Source organism: Megascapheus bottae, chromosome 24 (assembly GCF_031878675.1).
Source record: "Megascapheus bottae isolate mThoBot1 chromosome 24, mThoBot2.hap1, whole genome shotgun sequence".
In the NCBI taxonomy this organism is placed as follows: domain Eukaryota; kingdom Metazoa; phylum Chordata; class Mammalia; order Rodentia; family Geomyidae; genus Megascapheus; species Megascapheus bottae.
In genome coordinates this window covers 3,946,931-3,968,494 of record NC_143532.1, presented here as the reverse complement: position 1 = coordinate 3,968,494, position 21,564 = coordinate 3,946,931, and the positions used below count along the sequence as shown (strand labels likewise).

The following is a 21,564-nucleotide window of genomic DNA, read 5'->3' as shown; positions in this document are numbered from 1 at the left end:
GCTTATCAGCCAGACTCATGATCACCCAGGCAACTGGCTGATGCCCAGGCCCCGTGGAGCAGGACACCCACTTGTGCCCGGCTGTTGCCTTGGCAACGGTAATGGCTGCAAGGAGGCTGCCTCCAGTAGGCACTTAGGAGGCCGAGTCCCCAGGTTGCATTCTCCCCTTTAAACAAAAAGCATCTCCCTGGGAGCTGGCTTCTGAAGTAAATAAGAGCTGGATGCCCAGCCTGGGCCCGGCTGCCAATAACCTGGGCATCCGAGGAGGTGAGGCCAGCTGTCCATGGGACAGGAGGCTGCAGCGTGGATGCAGGCAGGCAGGGTACAAGGTCAGGCCCCTCTGGTACAAAGCTAGGATGTCCCAGTTTTCTCTGGTTCTAACTAGCTGCCTAATGGTTTCTCATCTTTGGATGGGGCTAGTTTTACCACTCACCTCTAACTGTGGTCAGGATGATAAAAGTGAACATAGGTGAACCACTTAGTTTGAGGCCTGGCCCCTGGACGGTCCAGAAGGGAGATGGCGTGTGCTCCAGTGTCACCAGTCTGTCGTGGCAGCTGTTATTAAGGCCGTGAACAGTGTTGTTAAGGTGATCACTGCCCTGCTACAGGTGGGGTGACTGGAGCTGTGTGCCCTGTGCCTCCTGCAGGAGGTGACCCACTCCTACCTGACCCTAAACCCCTGAAGGACCAGCAAGCAACCATCAGCATAGTAACTGCCGACCCCTGGCAGAACATGGCCTGGTACCAGGCTGGCTTGCGGACATGCAGCTTGCCTGCAGGGAGTGGTGACAAGGTGACACAGTGACTTTGACTCGCTGACTCACTGAGACAGCAGGGACTGTTGTCTCTCAGCCTGGGCAGGGAAGAATTCCAGTCAGAGAAATAAAAAATACTCCACTAGAGTCTCATAAGATTTATAGATCAGAACGGTCTGTCTTAAAACAAAAACAAGCAAACATGGGTTTATGATATTTTACAGTGAGATTTGTATGTCCAGTTAAGATGCTCATCTTGCTGTTTCAAAGCCAGGGGCTCTGGAATGCCCCCACGTTCCTCTGCAGGGTCAGCTGTGCCAAGCCTTGTCCAAACTGGCTAGAGCCCTGAGGGGGACTTGGGACCTGGAAAAGCCAGAGTCTGGAGTGAAGCCACACGCTGGCTATAACCAGCAAGCCAGTGGGGTCCAGTGGGGTCAGCTCAGAGGTTATGAGCTGGTCTTGGGTCAGTGATGAAGACCTTGGGACCCAAAGGGTAGAGCAGAGTGACACGGAGACAGGAACATGGCCTTGGTTGTATCTGGAGTCAAAAATGGCATTTTCAGTGCTGAAAGGGTTTAAAAGCAGCCTGAGGAGACAGGTGGAAGTCCCTGACCAGTGGCCAGGTCCCTAGAGCCCTGGCATGGCAGTAGTGACAGATAGCAGTGATATCGAGTGCCCAGTCTGGGAGCCAGGAGTCGAGGCCAGCTGCCACTGTCTCTGGGGTTGCAGAGCACCCTGTAGGACTCCACCTGGGGACGAAGAGCCTGAGGTGGCGTCCCCAGGGGTTGTATACTGCAGCTTGGGGGAAGACAGGTGAGCTGAGCCTCAGGCATGGTGTCATGCCTAGGTGGGATGCCACCTAGGTTAGCTGTCCACGGTGGAGAAAAACATTCTCTGTCTGTGTTATGCAGCGTAGGGTGACAGTGTGACCGAGGCACGGGGTTGCAGCCAGCATCCCATTCTGATGAAGCTCAGTGAGAAGCCCCGGGGCCAGGGGCTTGCCCAGCAGGCAGCTCTGCTCCAGGACCCACTCTACAGGCACAAAGCAAAGCAAGGCTGGCTCCTTCTAGCTTGCACATGTCAGTGGGGTCCCCCACTCCCCTTCTCACCCCCTTTCTGCAGCTTCACAAAGCGCCAGTGCGGCATCTCCCCTCCATGAGGGGTGAGAGCATGCGTGCTGCTCGTGTGTGAGCTTCAGAGGCTGCAGAAGCAACGGCAAACCACAGCCCCATCCTCGAGAGGTGTGCTTCTAGTACATTCTGAGCCACACCTCTCCTGGCAGAGAGCCCATTTCTGGGGATAGCTTGTTGCTGTGGAGGATCCCACAGGCTCCTCTCCTCCCGGCCTGGGATCCCAGCGCCCGTGCCAGCCTCTGCTCAGGAGCAGTTTCCAGGAGATGGCGGGTGTTGCCCAGGTAACGTCCCTTCACTGACAAGCGAGAGGGTGAGGACAGCAGTGGGGCGGGAGGCTCTACCTGTTGGCTGGTGGAGCTCCAATGCCCAGAGCTCACCAGAGGCCTGTCTGCTCTGCACATAAGTAAGAGTTGCTGTTTAGCCAGGACCTGGATGAAGTGTTTCATGTGTTGTTTTGTGGATACTCACAACAAGCCCTGCCTGACATTGGTTGTTTTCCTCTTTTGCAGCTTAAGATGTAAGTAATAGACTGTAAACTCGGGGAGCTCTGGGGTGCTCGGCTTTGCTTACTATGGCATCCTTAGTACTTACACAGCGCAGAAACAATATCATAAATGGTTCTAAAGTGTATTTGTTGAGTGAGTGGATGGATACTGCATGGGGGATGGATAGATGGATGAGTGGGTGGAGAAGTAGAAGATGAATGGACAGATGGATAGGTGGACAAATAGGTTGCATAATAGGTGAATCAGTGCACGATGTGGGTGGGTAGATGGATAAATTAGTGGATGATGGATGGGTGGATGGATAGGTGGATGAGTGGTTGTGGTAGAGCTGGAATTTGAGCTGAAGCCTGCTGATTTCCAAAAGCTGTGCTTTTTAACATTTATTTAGCTACACTGCCTTCGGCTTTGTCTGATGGCTTGTCCCCTAGGATGGCATTAAAAGGAACTTTATTTAAGATATAATTTACATGCCATAAATTGCACCCATTGTAGCCTGGCTCGGCAGCTCACACCTGTAATTCTAGCTACTCAGAAGGCTGAGATCTGAGAGTCATGATTCAAAGCCAGCCCAGGCAGGAAAGCCTATGTGACTACTTCCTACCCAGTTAACCAGCAAAAAAAAACTACACGTGGAGCTGTGGCTCTCAATCTAGTTTTAGAATGTGGCTACCACCCAAAAAGTTCACTGAGCTTGCTTGCAGCCTCGTCTCTGTTGCTGATCCTCTACCCTGGGCAATGGCCGGTCCACTTTCTGTCTGTGCATTTCCCTTCCCAGGTGTTCTATATAAAGCAAATCACCAGTGTTTCTTCTTCACTTGGCATAATGGTTGTGGATCTGCCCACATTGCCATAGGATGGATGCTCTCCTTTTCCTTGTTGCATACTATTCCATCATGTGATTCTACCACACCTTGTTTCTCTGCTCATTAGACAGGTACACACAGGAATTGCTTTGTGGGCATTAGTGGCCATGTTTTTGTATGGAGTACGTTTTTCTTTCTTTTGGGCATCTTCTAGGAATGGTTTCTAGGTTGAAAATTGATATTTTAGCATTTCAAAAAACTGAAACTAGGGGGGAGTGAAATGGGGACCAAGACATGAGAAAGGGTATCAATGTATGTGAAGTAAAGCACCTTTTATCTGGTGAACATAGTGTAACCCTTCTATTAATTACAATAAAAATATATGAAAAAAAACCAGAAACTAGTTTCTAGTGTGGCTCACAGTGCAGTCTGCCTTTCACCAGCGCAAAGATCCTTTTCTTGAGTCCTTTTCTTTCTTGAGTCCCTGCTGTTACCTGTCCTTTCATCCCAGCTAGTGGGTGTGAGATGGATCTCAACAGACAGACTGATTGATTAGATAGATAGACAGACAGACAGACAGACAGATAGATAGATAGAATGCATGAAGACCCAGGTTCAATTCCTCGGTACCACATGCATAGAAAAAAAGCCAGAAGTAGTGCTGAGGCTCAAGTAGTAGAGCTCTAGCCTTGAGAAAGTCCAAGGACAGTGCTCAGGCTCTGAGCTCAAGTCCAGGACTGCCCCCCCTCCAAAAAAAAGATAGATAGATATTGTACTTTACCTTGAGGCCTGGGCATTGTCCCTTAGCTTTTTATTTTTCTCTAAGCTGGTGCTCTACCACTTAAGCTATAGTTGCACTTTGGAGATAAGAGTCACAAGGTCAGCATCTTGTGTCCTGACTCTTGGGCAGAGATTGACCTTGTGAGTTGAAATGAGGCGCGCTTTCTCTACAGAGGGCCACGTAGGCCCATTTTCAGTTTCTTTTTTCTTTTTCTTTTTGGCCAGTCTTGGGGTTTGAATTCAAGTCGGGGCACTATCCCCAAGCTTCTTTGTTCTCAATTCTTAGACACACACACACACACACACACACACACCCACACACACACACACACACACCCCTACCTCTTAGAAAACCCCTGGGACCATTTTTGGTGTTGTTCTAGACAAACAGGCAGTGGCCAAGCTTGCCCACGTGCCACAGTTGGTCAGCCCTGCTTTAAGTCAGCATACATTGTCACTGTGTGTCGGGCCACTGGCAGTTCCCAGGCTACTCTGCACCCTAGAGTCCTCACCAGGCAGGCCACTCCGCCTCATGGCAATGAGGACTTAGCTAGAGGAGTGTGGAGAGAGGCCAGGGCTCCAGGGAGCCTGGGATTTGGGGTTCCGGAGGCAGCCCCTGCCCCGGCTATGGTGAGTCACCTCCTGATGAGTGACTCATCAGAATTCCTGCATGAGACATGCTAGTGCCACGTGGGCAGTGGCCAGCCCCTGTGGCCCTGCTTGAAAGCCTCCTCTGGGATGCCCCACCCTCCACCTGCTGTTCCCACCGGTACCTCATGGCTGCTCCACTCTGGTATCCTTGCACCTTTGGTGTTCTGAGGCCATGTCATGCCTCTGCCTGACACTTGTGACCAAAAGAGGAAGAGCGGTTGGCACCAGTTTTGACACCTGCCTTGTCTCCTGCTTGGCTTGGGGGAGCCCTTCACCCTTCCTCACAGTGCCCCAGCATGAGCTGCCTGCTCCAGCACCACAAGGTCATTGTGAAGCCTGGCACGTGGCATGCGATCACTTAATGAGAGCCATTCCTGTATGTCTGGTGCCTGTTTTCAATGACACCTTTGAAGCAGGTGCCCCAACGTGCTCAGAAAGCTTTTGTCCTGGCCGTCAGAAGCAGGGTCGCTGGTGAGCCCCAAGGCTGGGTCAGAGGTCTCAAGGTTGGGTGGGCTTTTATTGCCATGTTAGTGTGGGCATTGCTGATGGGGTCCTGCTTTGAGTTGTCACCTGTGTCTCTGCCCAGGTGGGCAGGTGGGCAGATGGACTGTCCAGGGCCACCACCAGTCTGCAGGCTGTTGTGTTTAATAGTCTGGATTTTCTTGTTTTGAAGGAGAGAGCCTCCCTTTCTCTCCCCCACCCCAACTCAAGATCTTCCTGCCTCAGCCTTCTTAGTCCTGGGATTTCAGAAATGCGCTACCAAGCCTAGCTGTTCTTCAGGATTTAAATGAGGGTTGGTTTGGAACGACACTCAATAAATATTGATGATGGCTATTTCTGGGTTGTGGGCTTTTCTTTGAGGTCTTTTTTAGGTTATTCTCCCTTTTAAGCTTTTCAGTGTGGTTTAAATATTTTATAATGAGCATGCATCATTCTCATAAAAGAATGAAGTCATTCCTTTTTCCAGATTAAATGACTTAGCACTAGCCAGCAGAATGGGTACTCAGAGCACTGACTACACACAAGTGAGGTCTGCTGACAAATCCTTGTGGCTTTTTGTTTTAGTTGGTCATAGGACTTGAACTTGGGACTTGGGTGCTGCCTCTGAACTTTTGCACTCAAGGCTAGCACTGTCCTTTGAGCCACAGCACCACTTCAGATTTTCTGGTGGTTAATTAGAGTTTCATGGACTTTCCTGGCTGGGCTGGCTTTAAAGCATGGTTTTTAGATCTTAGCCACCTGCGTAGCTAAAATTACAGGCATGAGCCACCAGTACCCAGCCTCCTTGTGGCTTTCTTTGGGACTCACTAGGTGTGGTGAGTTTTCTGTGATCATCTCCTGGTTGGTTGAAAATTACCTGGTTCTTTGGGTCCAGACTAAAGCCACAGCTGCATTGCAGAGCTCAGGGACCACTCCCATGCTGGGAGGCAGCTAGGCTATTAGACGTGGATGCTCAGGGCACGGGTCAACAGGGCCTCGGTGGACAGTAACAGGGAAGGTGCTGGCTACCACTGAGCGATGGCTCCGTGGACCAGGTGTGTCATGTCATCAGTGACATACCCTCACCTGCTGTGCATGCTGCCCAAACCTTCCAGCTCTGCAAGTGTGGAACTGTTTCCAGTCCCCTCCATCCCTGCCCCTGGACTTTACCTCAGCAGCCCATTTCCCCTGCTTTGCAGGATCTGACAAGAGCAGGGTCTCAATTCTTGATGCAGAATGGGGGCCTGGGCACAGAGCAGTAAACCAAGAAGAAAGAAAGGTGAGCCAGTGAAAGGAGCAGGGTAGGGCATGGTGGCTCAGGCTGTAACCTTACCTCTGATTGGCAGAGATCACAGGATTGGCATAAAGTATAAGAGACTTCATTTCACTCGGTGGCTGAGTGTAGCCGTGTGTACCTGTCATCCCGAGCCATGACTTGGTTAAGTCAAAGGTGTTAATGGAATGGGGAAGCAGAGGACCATAGGCCAGGCTGGCCCGGGCATAGAGACCCTCCTTAGAAAGTGGGGCAAGAAGGGGCGGAGATGAGGCCCAATGCTGGGCACCTGTCTGACAAGCTTAAGGCCTTCCACCCCAAATACTACCACAACAATCACATCGTTACGAGCACATGCCATGGGTGCGAGTGAGGCAAGTAAGAGACCCCAGAAAAACATGGGGTGCAGGAAAAACAATGGTGAGAAAGAAAATGCATCTCTTGTATTGCCAAGGGGCTCTGCATTTTATGCCTGGGCAGCTCTCAGAGACATAAGTATGAGGGCTTCTTTTGCGCTCGTGTTGACTCGACCTGGATTGTAGAACAGAAAACGTAACTCCATCCAGGGAGTGAACTCTGTCCAGGAACTACTCGGGTTACACGCTGATGTGCTGGGAGCGGCTCTCATACCCGGTTCACAGGTGAGGGACCCAGGGCTCGGCTGGTTAAATGCTCCATGGGAAGTGCCATGTGTGTCAGACTCTAGACTCATCTTCCTGTTCTGCCAGTTACTGGTTCAATCTGATACGGAATTTATCTTCCAGTGCTTCCATTTTTAGCTGTGCTTTCTTCAACTACTTCCTAATTCTTAACTCAGCAATGGTTCAGAGAGACCTGTAAGCTTCTGCTTGAGCCCTGGCAGTCAGTGGGGGGGCCCTCCTCTCCTGTCACCCCCTTCCCTCCTTCAGACTTTGGCTCAGAGACTGTGTCATGTCACCCTCGCCAGCTGCTGGTGCAGTGACACTAAAATGAGGCTGTCCCCAGGGAATGGGGCACTTAATGATGAGTCCATCCTGTTGGAGCGTCCCTGCAGGCCGGGCAGCAGAGGGGCAGGCAGCTCTGGAGACGGAGATGGGAGGGAGACTTGGCCAGGACCTCCGCCTTCCGACCTCTGTTTCCATGATGTCAGAGAGGCGGAACTGACTCTCCTTCAAATCGGAGAGGCAGCACCCCCACCCCGCCACAGGGGCCTGGGAAGCCGGCGGCAGCCGAGGTGTGTATGCTTCCGTCCTCCTTGCCAGGTTTGTGCTGAGCGAGCTCAGGTTTTCTGGACTGTCCCGGCTTGGGCCCCTCCTGGCCCTCATCCTGGCCATCTTGTTCTGTAGCTGAACTAAGGAGAACCGCAGAGGCAGTACCTCCAGCTCGGCCTGTGTGCCCACACTGCCCTACGCCTTCTGCAAAGACTGGCACAAGAGGCGATCTGGTCGGAAAGGGACTGATTTTTTTCTTAAGCCGCTGACAAAGGGGGAGGGTGCTCTTCCCGAGTTAGGAACCCAGCTGGCTCTATCCCGTGGCCTTGGATCCCACTCATCCCTTCTTCAGCTCTGAGGCTTGTGGGCCGGAGTGGTCCAGGCCGACAGCCTCTCTTACCCCTTCTCACCAGAACACTCAGGAACCCTTGATCATCTTGAGTCTTCTGCCCTCCCTAAGTCCTGTTTGTGTCTTGTTGTGTCTCCTATGCAGAAAAAGATTTACAAATACAAGAAAGTCCTGAGTAACCCAAGCCGCTGGGAGGTTGTCTTGAAAGAGATCCGGACACTGGTGGACATGGCTCTTACGTCCCCTCTGCAGGACGACTCCATCAACCAAGCCCCCCTGGAAATTGTCTCGAAGCTGCTCTCAGAGGTGAGACACCCCATCTCCCATCCCCCCACCCCCGACTGACTCCACTCCTCTCTCCACACACACACAGCTTTTTGTGTATGTGCTGTTGCTGGGGCTTGATCTCGGGGCACTGTCCTTTACAGCTCAAGCCACAGCTCCACTTCTGGTTTTCTGGAGGCCACTGGAGATAGAGTCTCCCAGACTTCCCTGCCTAGGCTAGCTCTGAGCCTCACTTCACATCTCAGCAGCCTCCTGAGTAGCTAGGTTTATAGGTGGGAGCCACTGTCTCCCCTATGAAGTTTCATCCTTTGGGGGGGGGGGTTGGGGTCAGTTGTGAGCCTGGGCACTGTCCCTGAGCTCTTCAGCTCAAGGCTACCGCCCTACCAATTTAGCCACAGTACCACTTCCTGTTTTGTGGTGATTAATTGGAGGTAGGAGTCTCACAGACTTTGTAGTGCCTGGGCTGGCTGTGAACCATGATCCTCAGATCTCAGCCTCCTGAGTAGCTGGGATTACAGGTGTGAGCCACCACGCCTGGCTTTCCTTTGAAGTTTCCTTTGCCTCCTGAGTCCCTTCCAGCCATGTATGCCAGCGGAGCTCCAGGGGCAGTGGAGGCAATGCCAAGGAAGGCTTGCTTGCTCTGGCCATCGGAGCTGCTGCCCAGGGCTTGCCCAGGAATCAAGGTTAGACTCAGAGCCTGGACCCCAGCAACAGACACCAGCTCTTTCTTCCTCTCCCTCCCTCCCTCTCCCCTTCTCTGCCAGTCCTGGGGCTTGAACTCAGGGCCTGAGCACTGTCCTTGGGCTTTCTCAAGGCTAGAGCTGTGCCACTTTAACCACAGCACCACTTTCGGCCTTTTCTGTGACTGTGGTACTGAGGAGTCCAGCCCGAGTCTTCGTGCATGCTAGGGAAGCTCTTTACCACTAGGCCACATTCGCAGCCTTGTGGAAGTTCACACCCAATCCCATCCTACTTCATACATGGATTACCTTTTTTTTTTGGTTGGTTGTGGGACTTGAACTCTGGGCCTGGGTGTTATCCCTGAGCTCTTTAGCTCAAGGTGCCCTACCTCTTTAGCCACAGCACCACTTCCATTTTTTTTTCCTCACTAGTCCTGGGGCTTGAACTCAGGACCTGACCACTGTCCTTGGGCTTTCTCAAGGCTAGAGCTCTACCATTTGAGCCTCAGCACCACTTCTGGGTTTTTCTATGTATGGGGAACCAAGGAATCGAACCCGGGTCTTTGTGCGTGCTAGGCAAGCACTCTACCACTAGGCCAAACTCCCGGCCCTTCAGGTTCTCTCTTTTAAAAATGGAACATTCAGAAAACCCAGCCACTCTGTGCCCAGCATCTCACCTTGGGCCGGTCAGTGCCCTCAGCTCTGCCAGCGGCTGTATGTTAGTATGTCCTGAGTGTCGGACACCGCTTGGCACTGCCTTCCTGGAGCCTGTGTTCTAGTATGGCTGTCTCCTTGCGTCCTCTCAGCCTGGCTCCTAGGGACCCTGAGGGTGATTTAAGTGAGTCACTGTCACTGGATGGCCTGTGTCTTATCCCCAGGTCCCTCCTGCATGCTCTCATCTTGCCCCTACATGCTCCCCGCTGTCCACTGTGCAGGCCCAGGCTGGTCACTGTTGCTCAGTCTAGTCACCTGTTCTGCAGTGCTGAACGGAGACTTTGGCCTGGAGGAGATGGGGCACAGTGTGGAGAATGGTGGCAGAATGGTGGTGGTGAGGACAGACACAGGCGGAGGCCAGAGCCTTGTGCTCGGGCCCTGTTCACAGAGGAGGAGGAGAATTGAGGTCCTGAACTGCCTGTCAAGGCTTCAAGTCCTGAGGCTGCATGCCTAGTGCCCAGCCCCACACTCAGGCCTTTCACCTGGGGAAGGGAAGACAGCCTGCTTTCATAAGCCAGTCAGATGCCAGGGCTCTGCTCATCGCACCCCTTCCCACACTCGCATTCTGTCCACAAGGCAGCCTTGCTGTCTTTGCCTCACACACAAGGAAACTGCGACTAAGTGACCCGCCCAACCCACCATGTTGGGCTGGGAATTCCACCCCAGGCCATGTGGCTGTCCCTTCTGAAGACCGCGTTGGTTGGCCCACCATGACAGCACCATCCAGTTATGATAGTGGCAGGGTGGCAGGTGTGCCTTGTAGCCAACTGTGGACCGAGGCAAGTCCCCCATCACAGAATTGGAGGCCAGGGCCCTGTGGCACTTGTTGGACACTGGCTCCAGGCCTGCGTGACACGGAGTGTGTTGAATACATGGTCAGTGTCATAAGACACATCTCTGCCAGGTATCTGGAGAGGGGGGCTGGAAAAGCTTAGAAATTGCAACACGTTTATTCAAAGTCACTTTGTTTGAGGTCAGCTGTGATGTCCTGGGCCCACTCCGGGACACCAGTGCTCCTTGGGACCCTAGTTTACACTGTGGTAAGAAGCTGCCTGGCACTGTGGAGGCTCGTGGCAGGTCCATTCACTTGTGCTCCACACGCCCGGCACTGTGGGGCTGCCTGCAGGCTCTGGCCAGAGTCCCCACAGAAGGCTGGCCAGGAGAGATGCAGCCTCCCCTTTTGCCAGAGGAGAGCTGAGTGTTGCCGAAGGATGCTTTCCCAGCCTGCCCCAGAGGTGATTAAATTCTAGAATTTAGAGAGGAGGAGTCTAGGCACAGGGGGCTCGCGCTTGGAGTCCCAGCTTCATTCAAGGCAGTTTGAGGCCAGCCTGGGCACACACCTAGACTCCCCCATCTCAAAGGATGAGCCAGGTGTCTCGGCTCACATTTGTCATCCCAGCTAGAAGGGAAGCGGCTGGGCACAGATGTGAGGCTCACAGACAGCTCAAGCAGAAAGGGACGTGAGTGTGTCACCCGTGTGGTAGAGCCCCCGCCCAGCAAGTGTGAGCCATGAGTTCCAACCCCAGTACCACAGACAAAAGGGGAAGGTGGGGCGGCCAGGCCTGGTCCGAGGGGCTGAGGGTATGCAGTGGGACTCCATTTTCTTGATTGTGTTTTCCTCCTTCTCTGTCCCGCTCTCTAGAACACAAACCTGAGCACCCAGGAGCACGAGAACATCATCGTGGTGAGTTCCTGGGCCCCTCATCGTCCCTGCTTGGTTCTGTCTTGCCAGCCACAGCAGCGGACTCGGGCAGGGCTGGGGGAGGTCTTGTCAGTCTTTGGGGTTCACAGTGAGTGTGTCTGGCTCGTTGCCCTCCCTAGTGTGCTCAGGGAGGAGCTGGGAGCTGGCGGTGCCCTCTCTGGTTAGGGGAAAGGTCACGGTCTCTTTCCCATCCTAAGTAAAGTGAACGGGATTATTCCTCCTGATACCTAAAGTGAGATGTTATTTTCTGGGACTCGATGGTGTTCTTGGGGAAAATGATCTTGTAGAGATAATTTTAAGGAGACAGGAAGGAGGCAGACATGGAATTGCACCCATTTTGGGCAAGACCTGCTTGAACGTGCAATGGCTGAGGCAGAGCACATAGGGTATGTCTCCTGTTGTAGGAAGACACGTGAGAGACAGGCAATGATAGAGTCATCTGGAACATGAGACAGAAAGCTTTCCTAAAGCAGCAGCATCTAAGCTGGGTTTTGAAGGATCAATACGAGTTTGCCAGATGGCAAATGGAGTAAAGGCATCCTGGAAAGAGGAAACAAAATATGCAAGGATGCAAAGATTTAAAGCAATCTGCTGTCTTCTGAAAGCTTCTCTATTGCTGAAGCCTGAAGCCTAAGGAAGTGGGAGTTGGGAGTCAGAACTAGAATTGGAAGCGAGAGGCAGAGCCCTGGGTGCCTGGGCGGGCATAGAAGGCGCCTGCAGCCCAGCAGGCCCTGGGCGGCCGCCGTCTGCAGGAGCAGTGGGCCCGTCCTCGGGCTCCCGGTCTCTCTCCAGTGGAGTCAGGTCGTGAGCATCCATCCTTCAGCCTGGTGAGCCCAGCAGGAGACCCCAGGCCTCGTGGGAGCTCAGCCAGCCCTTGTCAGAATTCCTGGACCCCCGTCAGCCAGCTGGCACCTTCCCTGGTGTCGTGCCACCGCTCAGTTCATGGGACAAACACGGGTTGAGCAGGGTTATTCGGGTCCTTCCCTGCAGGCAGAGCACCACGGAACCCACTGTGCTGGGGGGCTGTGCACCGGGCGGGGCCGAGGCAGAGGGCCAGTTCCTTCCCAGTGTTTGGGAGCACCTGGCCAAGTGGAGCTCCCCAGTGAGGTTCTTGGGGGAGGGGAGAGTGGGCAGGGCTTCCAGGAGGCGGGAGGGGCCTGAGCTATCTTAGCAGACCTGGTCACCTGCGGGGAAGGGGAGTCCAGGCAGGGGACCAGCGTGCTCAGGGGCAGAGAGTGAGCCCTGCCCAGCAGAGCCAGGATGGGGATGGTGGCCCTCTATCCCCTTGGGGAGGAGGGAGAGCGGGAGAAGCCTGGGGAAAAATAGAAAAAAAAACAACTTGATTCTGGAAACCCAGGCTGCAATTATCCAGCTATGAGGCCGAGCTGACCCCTTAATGGGATCAGGCCTTATAAGAGCCCTTGCCCGGCGGGCAGGCCTGGGGGCATGGGGACTGATGTGCCGGCCCCAGCCCCCACCTCTTTCTGCAGTTTCCTCTCCTAGCCACTCCTTACTGTGGGGCACTGTCCCCTTCCGGTCCAGTAAACACATTATCATATTTGATCTGTTGGTGGTTAGTCATCCCCAGTGGTGCTCGGGAGGTTTTCTGTACCAAGTTTTTCACTGGAATTTGATTTGGTCTTCTTCATTTTCTTGGCAATGATCCTAATCAGTAGATAACCACCAGTGGCTCTGGGCAGCGCAGGCCTGTCATCCAAACCCCAGCATGGTGCCAGGCACTGTGGGGGTTCAGGCTTCATGTGAGGCAGGGGTTTCCTTCAGACCTGACCGGTCACTCTGGACAATGAACAGAAGAACTTTTCATTTTAGAGATTTGACCAGGGGTCTAGAGTGAAAGCCAGTTTAAAAAATGAGAGCTGTCTGGGCCCTGGCAGGCATTTCCTGTAATCCTAGTTACTCGGGAGGCTGAGAGTTGAGGATTTCAGTTTGTTTTGAGGGGGGGTTGTTTGTTACATGCCAGTCGTGGGGCTTGACCTCAGGGCGTGGACATGCTCTACCACTTGAGCCACAGCTCTGCTTCTAGGGGCTTGTTTTGGTTCCCTGCCTGAGCTGGCTTTGGATCTCAGTCCTCATATCTCAGCTTCTTGAATAGCTAGAATTACGGGCACAGATCACCCACACTCACCTAGCAAGGATCACAATTTGATGCCAGCCTGGCCAGGAAAGTACAAAGTACACAGCATCTTCCCTGCCCCCCCCCCCCATGAGATTCTTACTACCAGTTAACCACCAACAGACAACAACAACAAAAGCTCCAGTGATGGAATGCCAGACTTGAGCCAAAAAGCTCAGGGGCAGCCCTTAGTACCAGGCACACACACACACACGTGTGCACACGTGCGTGCACACGCACACGCACAAATGCAGCCCGGTGTTTGTCATGAGGCTGCACCGTCTTAGTCAGAGATGCCATTCTGAGGCTCTGGATGGATGCCCAGGAAGTACGTACATCACTGTGGATGCTACAAGGCTGTATTTCATCTTAAGTCACCTGCGTCTGCCAGCCCTGTGCCCCTCGCCACCCAACCCCCAGCGTGCATTTCCTGTGGGCTGATGTCTTCCCATCCCTTGTCTTTCAGGCCATTGCTCCTTTGCTGGAAAACAACCACCCACCGCCGGATCTCTGTGAATTCTTTTGCAAGGTATGGTGGGGTCACCGTGGGCCTGTTGCACGAGGTCTCCCTCCACACTCAGGGTGGGCAGGGTGGGGGGAGGTTACGCAGCCCAGGGCCCCTAGCCTGGGCCTCCAGTCTCAGAGGTAGATGCTCTGCAGGCGACTGTTTTCACTCCACATCCCTCTCTGCTAGACAGGTTCGAGAGCAGGGTGCCCACCAAGGGTCCGGGCAGGAGGAGGGGGACTGCCTGCCTTTTCTTTGGAATATTCCTCGTTATCTTAGGAGGCAGTTTGCAGCTGATTTTTCTAGGCCTTTGACGTCAGAGCTGGGTTATTCTTAGCCGAGGCTCTCCAAGCACCGGCTGGCCCATAAAGGGGGCCTGGCTGAGGGCTTTCCCTGGATGGAAGAAGCTCGCAGAGTGTGCCAGGTCAGCCTGGAGGAGCTTTGGGGCAGGGAATCATGCCCAGGGACACAGTGCCAGCCTTTCCAGCAAAATTTACATGCTACATACCCAACTATGCCAGGAGCCAGCTCAGCGGCACAGAGCAGTATGTCCATCACAAAGCAGCAGAGCAGGCGCCTGGCAATGAGACCTCAGTGCCCCAAACCCGTAGCACTGTGGGTATCAAAGGGAGGCAGCCTTCTTTTCTGTCACAGCCCTTTTCCAGCACACACCCCTCTACACCTGCTGGACTGAATCCAAAATCCAGAATGTTCTGACTTCCAAGTGCTGACATGAACACAACCAACAACAGGTCACAGGAAAGACATGGGCATATTGAAAATGCAGTTTATAAAATCGTCCCTCAGGCTCTGTGTGAAACCCTGTGAAAATAGTGTCCCTTCTTCAGACTCGGTATATTCCCAAGACACCTCATTACACACATGCAGATACCACAAAGCCTGAGAGCCTTCTGAGAGCCCAGTTTGGCTGAGAGTTGGCTGCCCTGTGGGTGCCGTTCTGAGGGAGGCCAGGCCCTGGAGGTTGCACAGGTTTAGGGCGTCAGGGTCTGTCACCACCGAGCACAGGAGACATGGAACACTGCGGCCTGCACTGCTGTTGTGGCGGGCACGTGTCCAGGGCAGCACGGTGGGGGCCTCAGTGACAGGCCGGGCAGGCCCGTCCCCTGGGACAAGGTTCCTGCGCCCACTGACCACAGCCCTCTCTTCCCAGCACTGCAGAGAGCGACCTCGGTCCATGGTGGTCATCGAGGTGTTCACTCCGGTGGTCCAGAGAATCCTCAAGCATAACATGGTGAGCACCCGGCCCTGGGCCGGCCTCAGGCTGCCGTCCTGCCTTCCCGCGTCTCTGGACCAGCCCAGCCCCCAGCCCCTGGCCAGGCACTCAGCACTTGCTTCCCCACTTCTGCCTGCTGACGTGGGCGGTTGTTGGAAGCTGAGAAGACGTCACCTCTGGTGACACCACTCTGCTGGAGCAGGAGGGGCCCCTTTGTCCTTGGCCAGAGCCCCTTAACTCAGCCTCTTCCTCCCAGGCTGGCTGCCTTGTCTCGGGCCATGCCATCCACAGTACCATCACCCTCCCCATCACTGCAGTCCCTCCTCCCTGCTTCCTGCCAGTTCTCCCTCCACACTGCCCTCCCTCCGCACCGTCCTCCCTCCACACCCACTTCACACTTTCTCTCCCCCCCATGCTGCTCCCCTCCACCCACCCCCACTGTACTTGCCTGGCCATCTTTCCTTTGTCTTGTCTACCTTTTCATGTCCCCTGTGTCATGTATCTCAAGCTTGCCTGGAACTCACGATCCTCCTGCTTCCGCTTCTCGGGTGTTGGGATACACAGGCCTGTGCTAGCTCACCCCAGACCCCAGTGTGTGCATGTGCACACGTGCTCACACATACACACGCACTGACACTAAGACGGGAACTCAGTGCTGGGCTTTTTCACCCAAGGCTGCTGTTCTACCACTTGAGCCACAGCTTCACTTGCAGCTTTTCGGGGTGGTTGATGGAGACAAGAGTCTCACTGCCAGGCTGATTTCAAAATTGCAGCGCTCACATCTCAAGCCTCCCGAGCAGCGAGGATTAAATGGGAGCCTGGCTCCCGTGTGCCTTTTGAGGGCCACTTTCTGTCCCGCTGACAACACCAGATACCAGATATTCTTTCAGTTTATTTGGAGCCCCAAGGGTGCAGGGGTTCCCTGCCCCCATGCACCCCCACAGGAAGCCCAGCATCCTTTCCAGAGTAATGGCCTCACACCAGGGTTCTCTGAGCCGCACTGACTGCCCTGTCCAGTGGCTCACAGGAAGGAGCACCCACAAGTTCTCGGGTCACTGCCTAAGAAGTTTCCCGTTTGCTGACCTCTGGCTTTTCTAGAAGAGTTTGGGGGCCAGGCCAAGACACCTGGTTGCCAGGAGCATTTGGCTCAGTTTGTCTTTAAGGTGAAGCTGGTGTGCTCTCTCCCGGCTGGTATTTCTCCACCTCACACACGGGCCCCAGGCAGGACTGCATCCCACACCCCTGTGGGCCCCTAGCTGCCCTGGCCCTGGACGTCCGGCTTACAGCCTCTGCTCTCTCCACAGGACTTTGGCAAATGCCCACGTCTTAGGCTGTTCACTCAGGAGTACATCCTCGCCTTGAATGAGCTCAATGCGGGGATGGAGGTGGTCAAGAAATTCATTCAGAGGTAGGTTTCTGCCATGGCCTGAGCCAATTCCCCCGGCCCCTTCCCCCACCCCTGAAGAGCCCTGTGTCTGGGTGACATGAGCAGGCACTGATTCTCTTCCCTTGGCTCTCTGCTGGGGGCCACTGTAAATGCTGGCACATGAGGACATGGCCCCTTCCTACCTCTGGGCTATGGTCTGCCGTCCTGAGCTCAGGCCTTCGTGACAGTGCAGGGGTCCCAAGTGGCAGCCACAGCCCGAGTGACTGTCCTAGACCCCGTGCTAGCAGACTCCCGGGCTAACAGGCACAGCACGAAGAGTCCAGGACCAAGGTCTGAGGCTGCATCTTCCTTTGGACTAGGAAAGCAGATTTTTGGTGTCACCATTGCAGAGGGGATCGTGTTAGCGGGGAAGCCCCAGGGCAGATGGGAGCTCTCAGGCCACTCTGGCACTTGGACCTGCTACCCACAGCCGGGAGCCTTGCCCTCAGTTGTCGCCACTCTGGCTGGCACGGCGAGTTCCAGGGGCCACCATTCTATGCTGGCAGAACGGCGCCTCTCACTCCCACCATCCCTGCGCACGACCTCTCATCACACTCTACTCTTTTCCAGCATGCATGGCCCCACGGGTCACTGCCCTCACCCCCGGGTCCTGCCCAACCTGGTGGCCGTGTGCTTGGCTGCCATCTACTCCTGCTATGAAGAGTTTATCAACAGGTCAGCACTGGGCTGGGGGCCTGGGGGTTGGGTCCCAAGTTCTGTCATGGGCGCATCGCCTAGGGGATATCCTCTGGGCAGGGTCTGGGCTAGGCTGGTCTCAGGGCCCAGGGCTCAGTCCTGGGTGTTGAAGAAAACCCCGGTGGGCACCAGAAGTGAAGCCACTGAATTGTGCTCGAGCCTCAGGAAGCAGTCTCCAGTACTGTGGCTTCCTACAAGGGGGCGGCACCACACTGGGGCTGTGAGCAGATAGGGGTGTCCAGGTACACGTGAGTGCACTGGGCAGGGGCGCTGGGATTGCGGGGTGTGGCTCGAGGTTCTGCGCAACTGACTTCTACTTGAGGACAGTGCATGGGGAACACCAGCGCTTGCAGGCTCATGGTTTCCCTAGAAAGCTGCAGAGCAGTCACTGGGAGCATGCAAGATAGGGGGGTGAAAGGCTAAGCCCTGGACACAGGGCCCAGAAGAGGGTGCAGAGGGCTTTGGCTGGGAGTCGTTCCCAAGGGCAAACTTTCAGCTCAGGAAGTTTGGGGTGGAAGTGGCTTACCCAACACTGGTTTGGGCCACCCGGGGTACAGAAGGGTGTCACCTAGCAGTTTGTGGGGAGCTCTACAGTGAGGCCTAGCGTTACTGGGAGTCTGATCTGCAGGACTCGGTGGCACTCCTGCACAACTCAGGAGGGCCACACTGCCCAGGCACTGCTAGAGTATCTGCCAGTGCACACACTCACAGACACGCATCCCCAGTTCCTCAGCTTCTGGCTCGTCGTGTGCTCTGGGTGCCTCAGGGGCAGGCGCGGGGCACTGCTCCCTCCACAGCACCCCTCTGCCTGAGCCCTGGACTAGGGCTCCCCAGGGTCAGGAAGGTCAGAGATGATGAGGACCCAAGCTAGGAGCACTCACTCCTGCTCCCACGGTCCGCCATGCTGGCCTTGCTCCTGTCCCCTTGCTGACCAGCAGTGAAGCTGAAGGCAGCCCCTGACCTGTGGAGGTGAGGGGCGGGAGGGGGGTTCAGGGTAAGGATGGAAGGACCCGAGGTGTGTATATAATGTGCTGGGCACAAGATCCCCACCCTGGCTGTGAATTAGAGCCACGGGGGGGAGGTTTGAAAAAAAAGTGGATTGCTGAACCCAGTGACCTGACATGTCCGCCTCTGGGTATCTTTTGGTCTGTTTGTCATAAACATGCACACGCGTGTTTATAGCAGCATTACTTTTAATAGCCCCAAACTAAAACCTTCCGCAAGTCATACGTCCCACAGCCGTAGAACAGATAAATAAACTCTAAAAAGTGAACACGTGATATGAAGCACAAAGGAGCAGCCAGTGAGCCAGGCGTGGTTACAGAGACAGCACTGAGTAAAGCTAGCCAGATTTAAATGGTGTCACTTATGGTACTGGGACTTGAACGGGAGCCGTTCCAGGTAAACAACACCTAAGCCACGCTGCCAGCTCTTCTGTGGAGTTTGTCACAGGAAAACTAAAGTGTGGTGATAGAAAATGGAGGCCAGAGCAGCGGTGCCTCTGGTGGGGTTGTGGGGTAGGGCTTTGGGACTCCTGGTGCCCCGGGGAGTTCTTATAGGTCTCCCGGGGGACGCCAGCAATGTCCAGGTGTTGGTGTCACCGACGGCCCCTGGCATGCTCAGGATGGAAAGTTGGGAATGTTATTACAGGACACCAGCAGAGCCCAACCTGAGGTCCGCTCTGATGCTTCTCAGGCTAAGGGATATGTGCAATCCGCCACACCTACACACACGCACACACTAACACATACACGCACACACGCACACACTCACACGCACACATACTCACACGCACACATACTCGCACACACACATACACTTTCACGCACACACACACACTCACACACGCACGCGCACACACACACACACACACACACACACACACACACACACACACACGGCAGTGCCGGGCGCACACGCCTTGCTCGCTGGCCTCCTTGATGTCTTGGGAAGCACAGCTCTTCCTGTCCCGCAGTCAGGTGGGAGGTCAGTGATGGTGGGCGTATTTACAGCAAGGACGTTGGCAAGCACCAAAAATTGGGCGGTCCCTGCCCTGGAGAACACTTCCCAGCATACCTCAGGGTACAGCTCTAGAACAAAAAAGAAGAAGCCAGGGCCCTGCCTGTTGCCATTCTGATTTATTGGGGTGACCCGGCCCAGAACTCGCTTAGTGGGAGGCTCAGAAGGATCTTCAGGGAGGGTGACCCAGCCAGAGGCAGCTGTACACGCAGCAGTCCCGGGGAAGACAAGCTGTTTTACACCTGTGGGTCTCAAGCACCTGGCCTGCCACCCTCAGAGTTGGATATGGTGGCACCTGCCTGTCGTCCTAGCAAGCAGAGTCTGAGGCAGAGACAGCCAGTTCTGGGCCACCTGGGCTCCATAGCAAGACCCTGTGTAAAAGCAGAGACAAGCAGAACCCTGGCTGGGGAGTCTTCACCCTTCCCTCGTCAGGAGGTCTGTCAGGAGGTCTGTCCGGGAGGAGCAGAACAAAATCCTGAAGCAGAAAGAGAAGCAGGCCTAGGCATGGGAGACAGCAGAGCTGAGCTCCTCGGGCTTTTTAGGGCTCCAGCAAGTTCAGGTTTAGCATGCGAGTCTCGGGCTGGGGACCACGAGTGGTAGAGCCGGGCTGCACCAGTGGGCTGCACTGCTGCACTGGCGTTGGCGGGTTCTCACTGGGATTCAGTAGGGAGGGACGGCCTCCCCCGGCTGTTGCTGGGAAGTAGGCCTGCGGGAGGTCAGGGCTCAGCTGATACTGCTGCCTTCTCCTGCTGTCCTTCAAGAAGCCAGGGGCTGCTGGGGTGTTCCAGGCTTGGGCCCCCTGGCCCCATTGGTCAGTCCCGCACAGATAAAGCCACAGTGTTCTCAGGCCTCCACAGTGCTCAGTGAGCACACCGTGTACTCACACGCAGAAGAACAGACAGCTTGACCCAGGTTAGTGCAGCCTTGAGAGATCCTCTCCCAAACACAGCAGCGGCAAACCGGGGGAGGGGGCGGAGGGGGGGAGTGTGGGTGGTTGGGAAGCAAGCGAGGTCTGGAGTGGGGCAGTGCAGCGCCCCGCCCCCCAGACCACACACTGCTTCCCGCCCTCCGCCCTCCACCTGGGGAGATGCTCTGCATGCGCGTGGATTGTGTCCCCAGCAGGGTTGAAAGTGTGTTTTCTCAGCTGGCTTGGTGGGCCGCTGATGGGTCCGGCTGATGGCAGATGTGGGCCAGTTTGGCCCTCCCTGTGTGTGGACTAGGGCTTTGCACATGGCCTCTGGAGCTGCTGCAGAGACCATCACGTGCCTCTGCACTCAGGGTATCTGCCGCCCTTCCGTGGCGGAGGACACTCATGGCCTGGGAAGTCCTGGGTGGCCACAACTTCCAACCATAGCACAGTGCTCGGCCTTGGCCCCCTGGAAATGGTTCCCATCAGGCCTCACCCAGAGATGCTGTGTGTGTGGGTTCCAGGGCGTTGGGGTCTGCCGTCCAGGGGGCGTGCCAGTGGCAGGAAGAAGCGGTCAAGGGGCCTTTCTGGGGCATTGCGGATGGGAAGACCCCAGTGCTGGAAAGGGTGGGGTTGTGCAGATGTGGCCTTAGACCCAGCACTGTGGACTTGAGCCGTGGATAGGGTTGAGGACAGGCCTCTTCACCTGGTGCCCTGTCCCTGTCATCTGCTTGAGGCGGTGACTGTCCTCATGTACATGACAGCATAGAACTGCCTGCTGGTGGCTCACCCAGGAAACCCGTGGCTCCTGCCGCTGACCAGTGGGGTGCACGTGAAGAAGCCTCATTTCACTGTGCTTCTAACACGTCTGTGACCTTCGTGATGCCATAAGAGCCCTGTCTCCAGTTACCATCGATTGACACCAGGGCAAGAGCCACTCCTCCAGCTGCCGGAGGCTCAGGGGAAGGGACAGGCACCGAGGCCTCTCCCACCCCCCTTGAATAATGGGGTTCGGGGATTGTGAACATTAGCCCGAGTCACGGGAGGCCTGGCTCAGTAAAGTGCTTGTGTCCAGCCTGTCTGGGGACCCTGTGTGTGGCCTCAAGGGGGGGCGGGGCCAGCCTGAGCCTGAGGATCCATGATTCAATGGCTTTTCTCCTTTCTTTTTCTTTTCCTTCCTTTCGTTCTCTTTCTTTTTCTCTTTCTTTCTCTCTCGTTCTCTCATGTCTTTCTTTTGCTGATACTGGGGCTAGAACTCAGCTTGAGCACTGCCCTTTAGTGTTTTCATTAGAAGCTGATACTCTGCCACTTGAACCACGACTTCATGTCTAGCTTTTTGGTG

The 21,564-nt window shown here is 55.0% G+C and overlaps 1 protein-coding gene across 1 annotated transcript in view; it reads left to right on the top strand.

The window, feature by feature from the left end:
• Nucleotides 1-21,564, top strand: part of Cmip (c-Maf inducing protein) — a 146,289-nt gene that overhangs the window by 110,551 nt on the left and 14,174 nt on the right. The window contains exons 4-9 of the mRNA XM_090357223.1: nucleotides 8,065-8,226; nucleotides 11,242-11,283; nucleotides 13,902-13,964; nucleotides 15,112-15,192; nucleotides 16,479-16,582; nucleotides 17,171-17,275. Coding sequence (XP_090213349.1) covers nucleotides 8,065-8,226; nucleotides 11,242-11,283; nucleotides 13,902-13,964; nucleotides 15,112-15,192; nucleotides 16,479-16,582; nucleotides 17,171-17,275 — 557 coding nt within the window. The remainder of the gene's footprint in view (nucleotides 1-8,064; nucleotides 8,227-11,241; nucleotides 11,284-13,901; nucleotides 13,965-15,111; nucleotides 15,193-16,478; nucleotides 16,583-17,170; nucleotides 17,276-21,564) is intronic.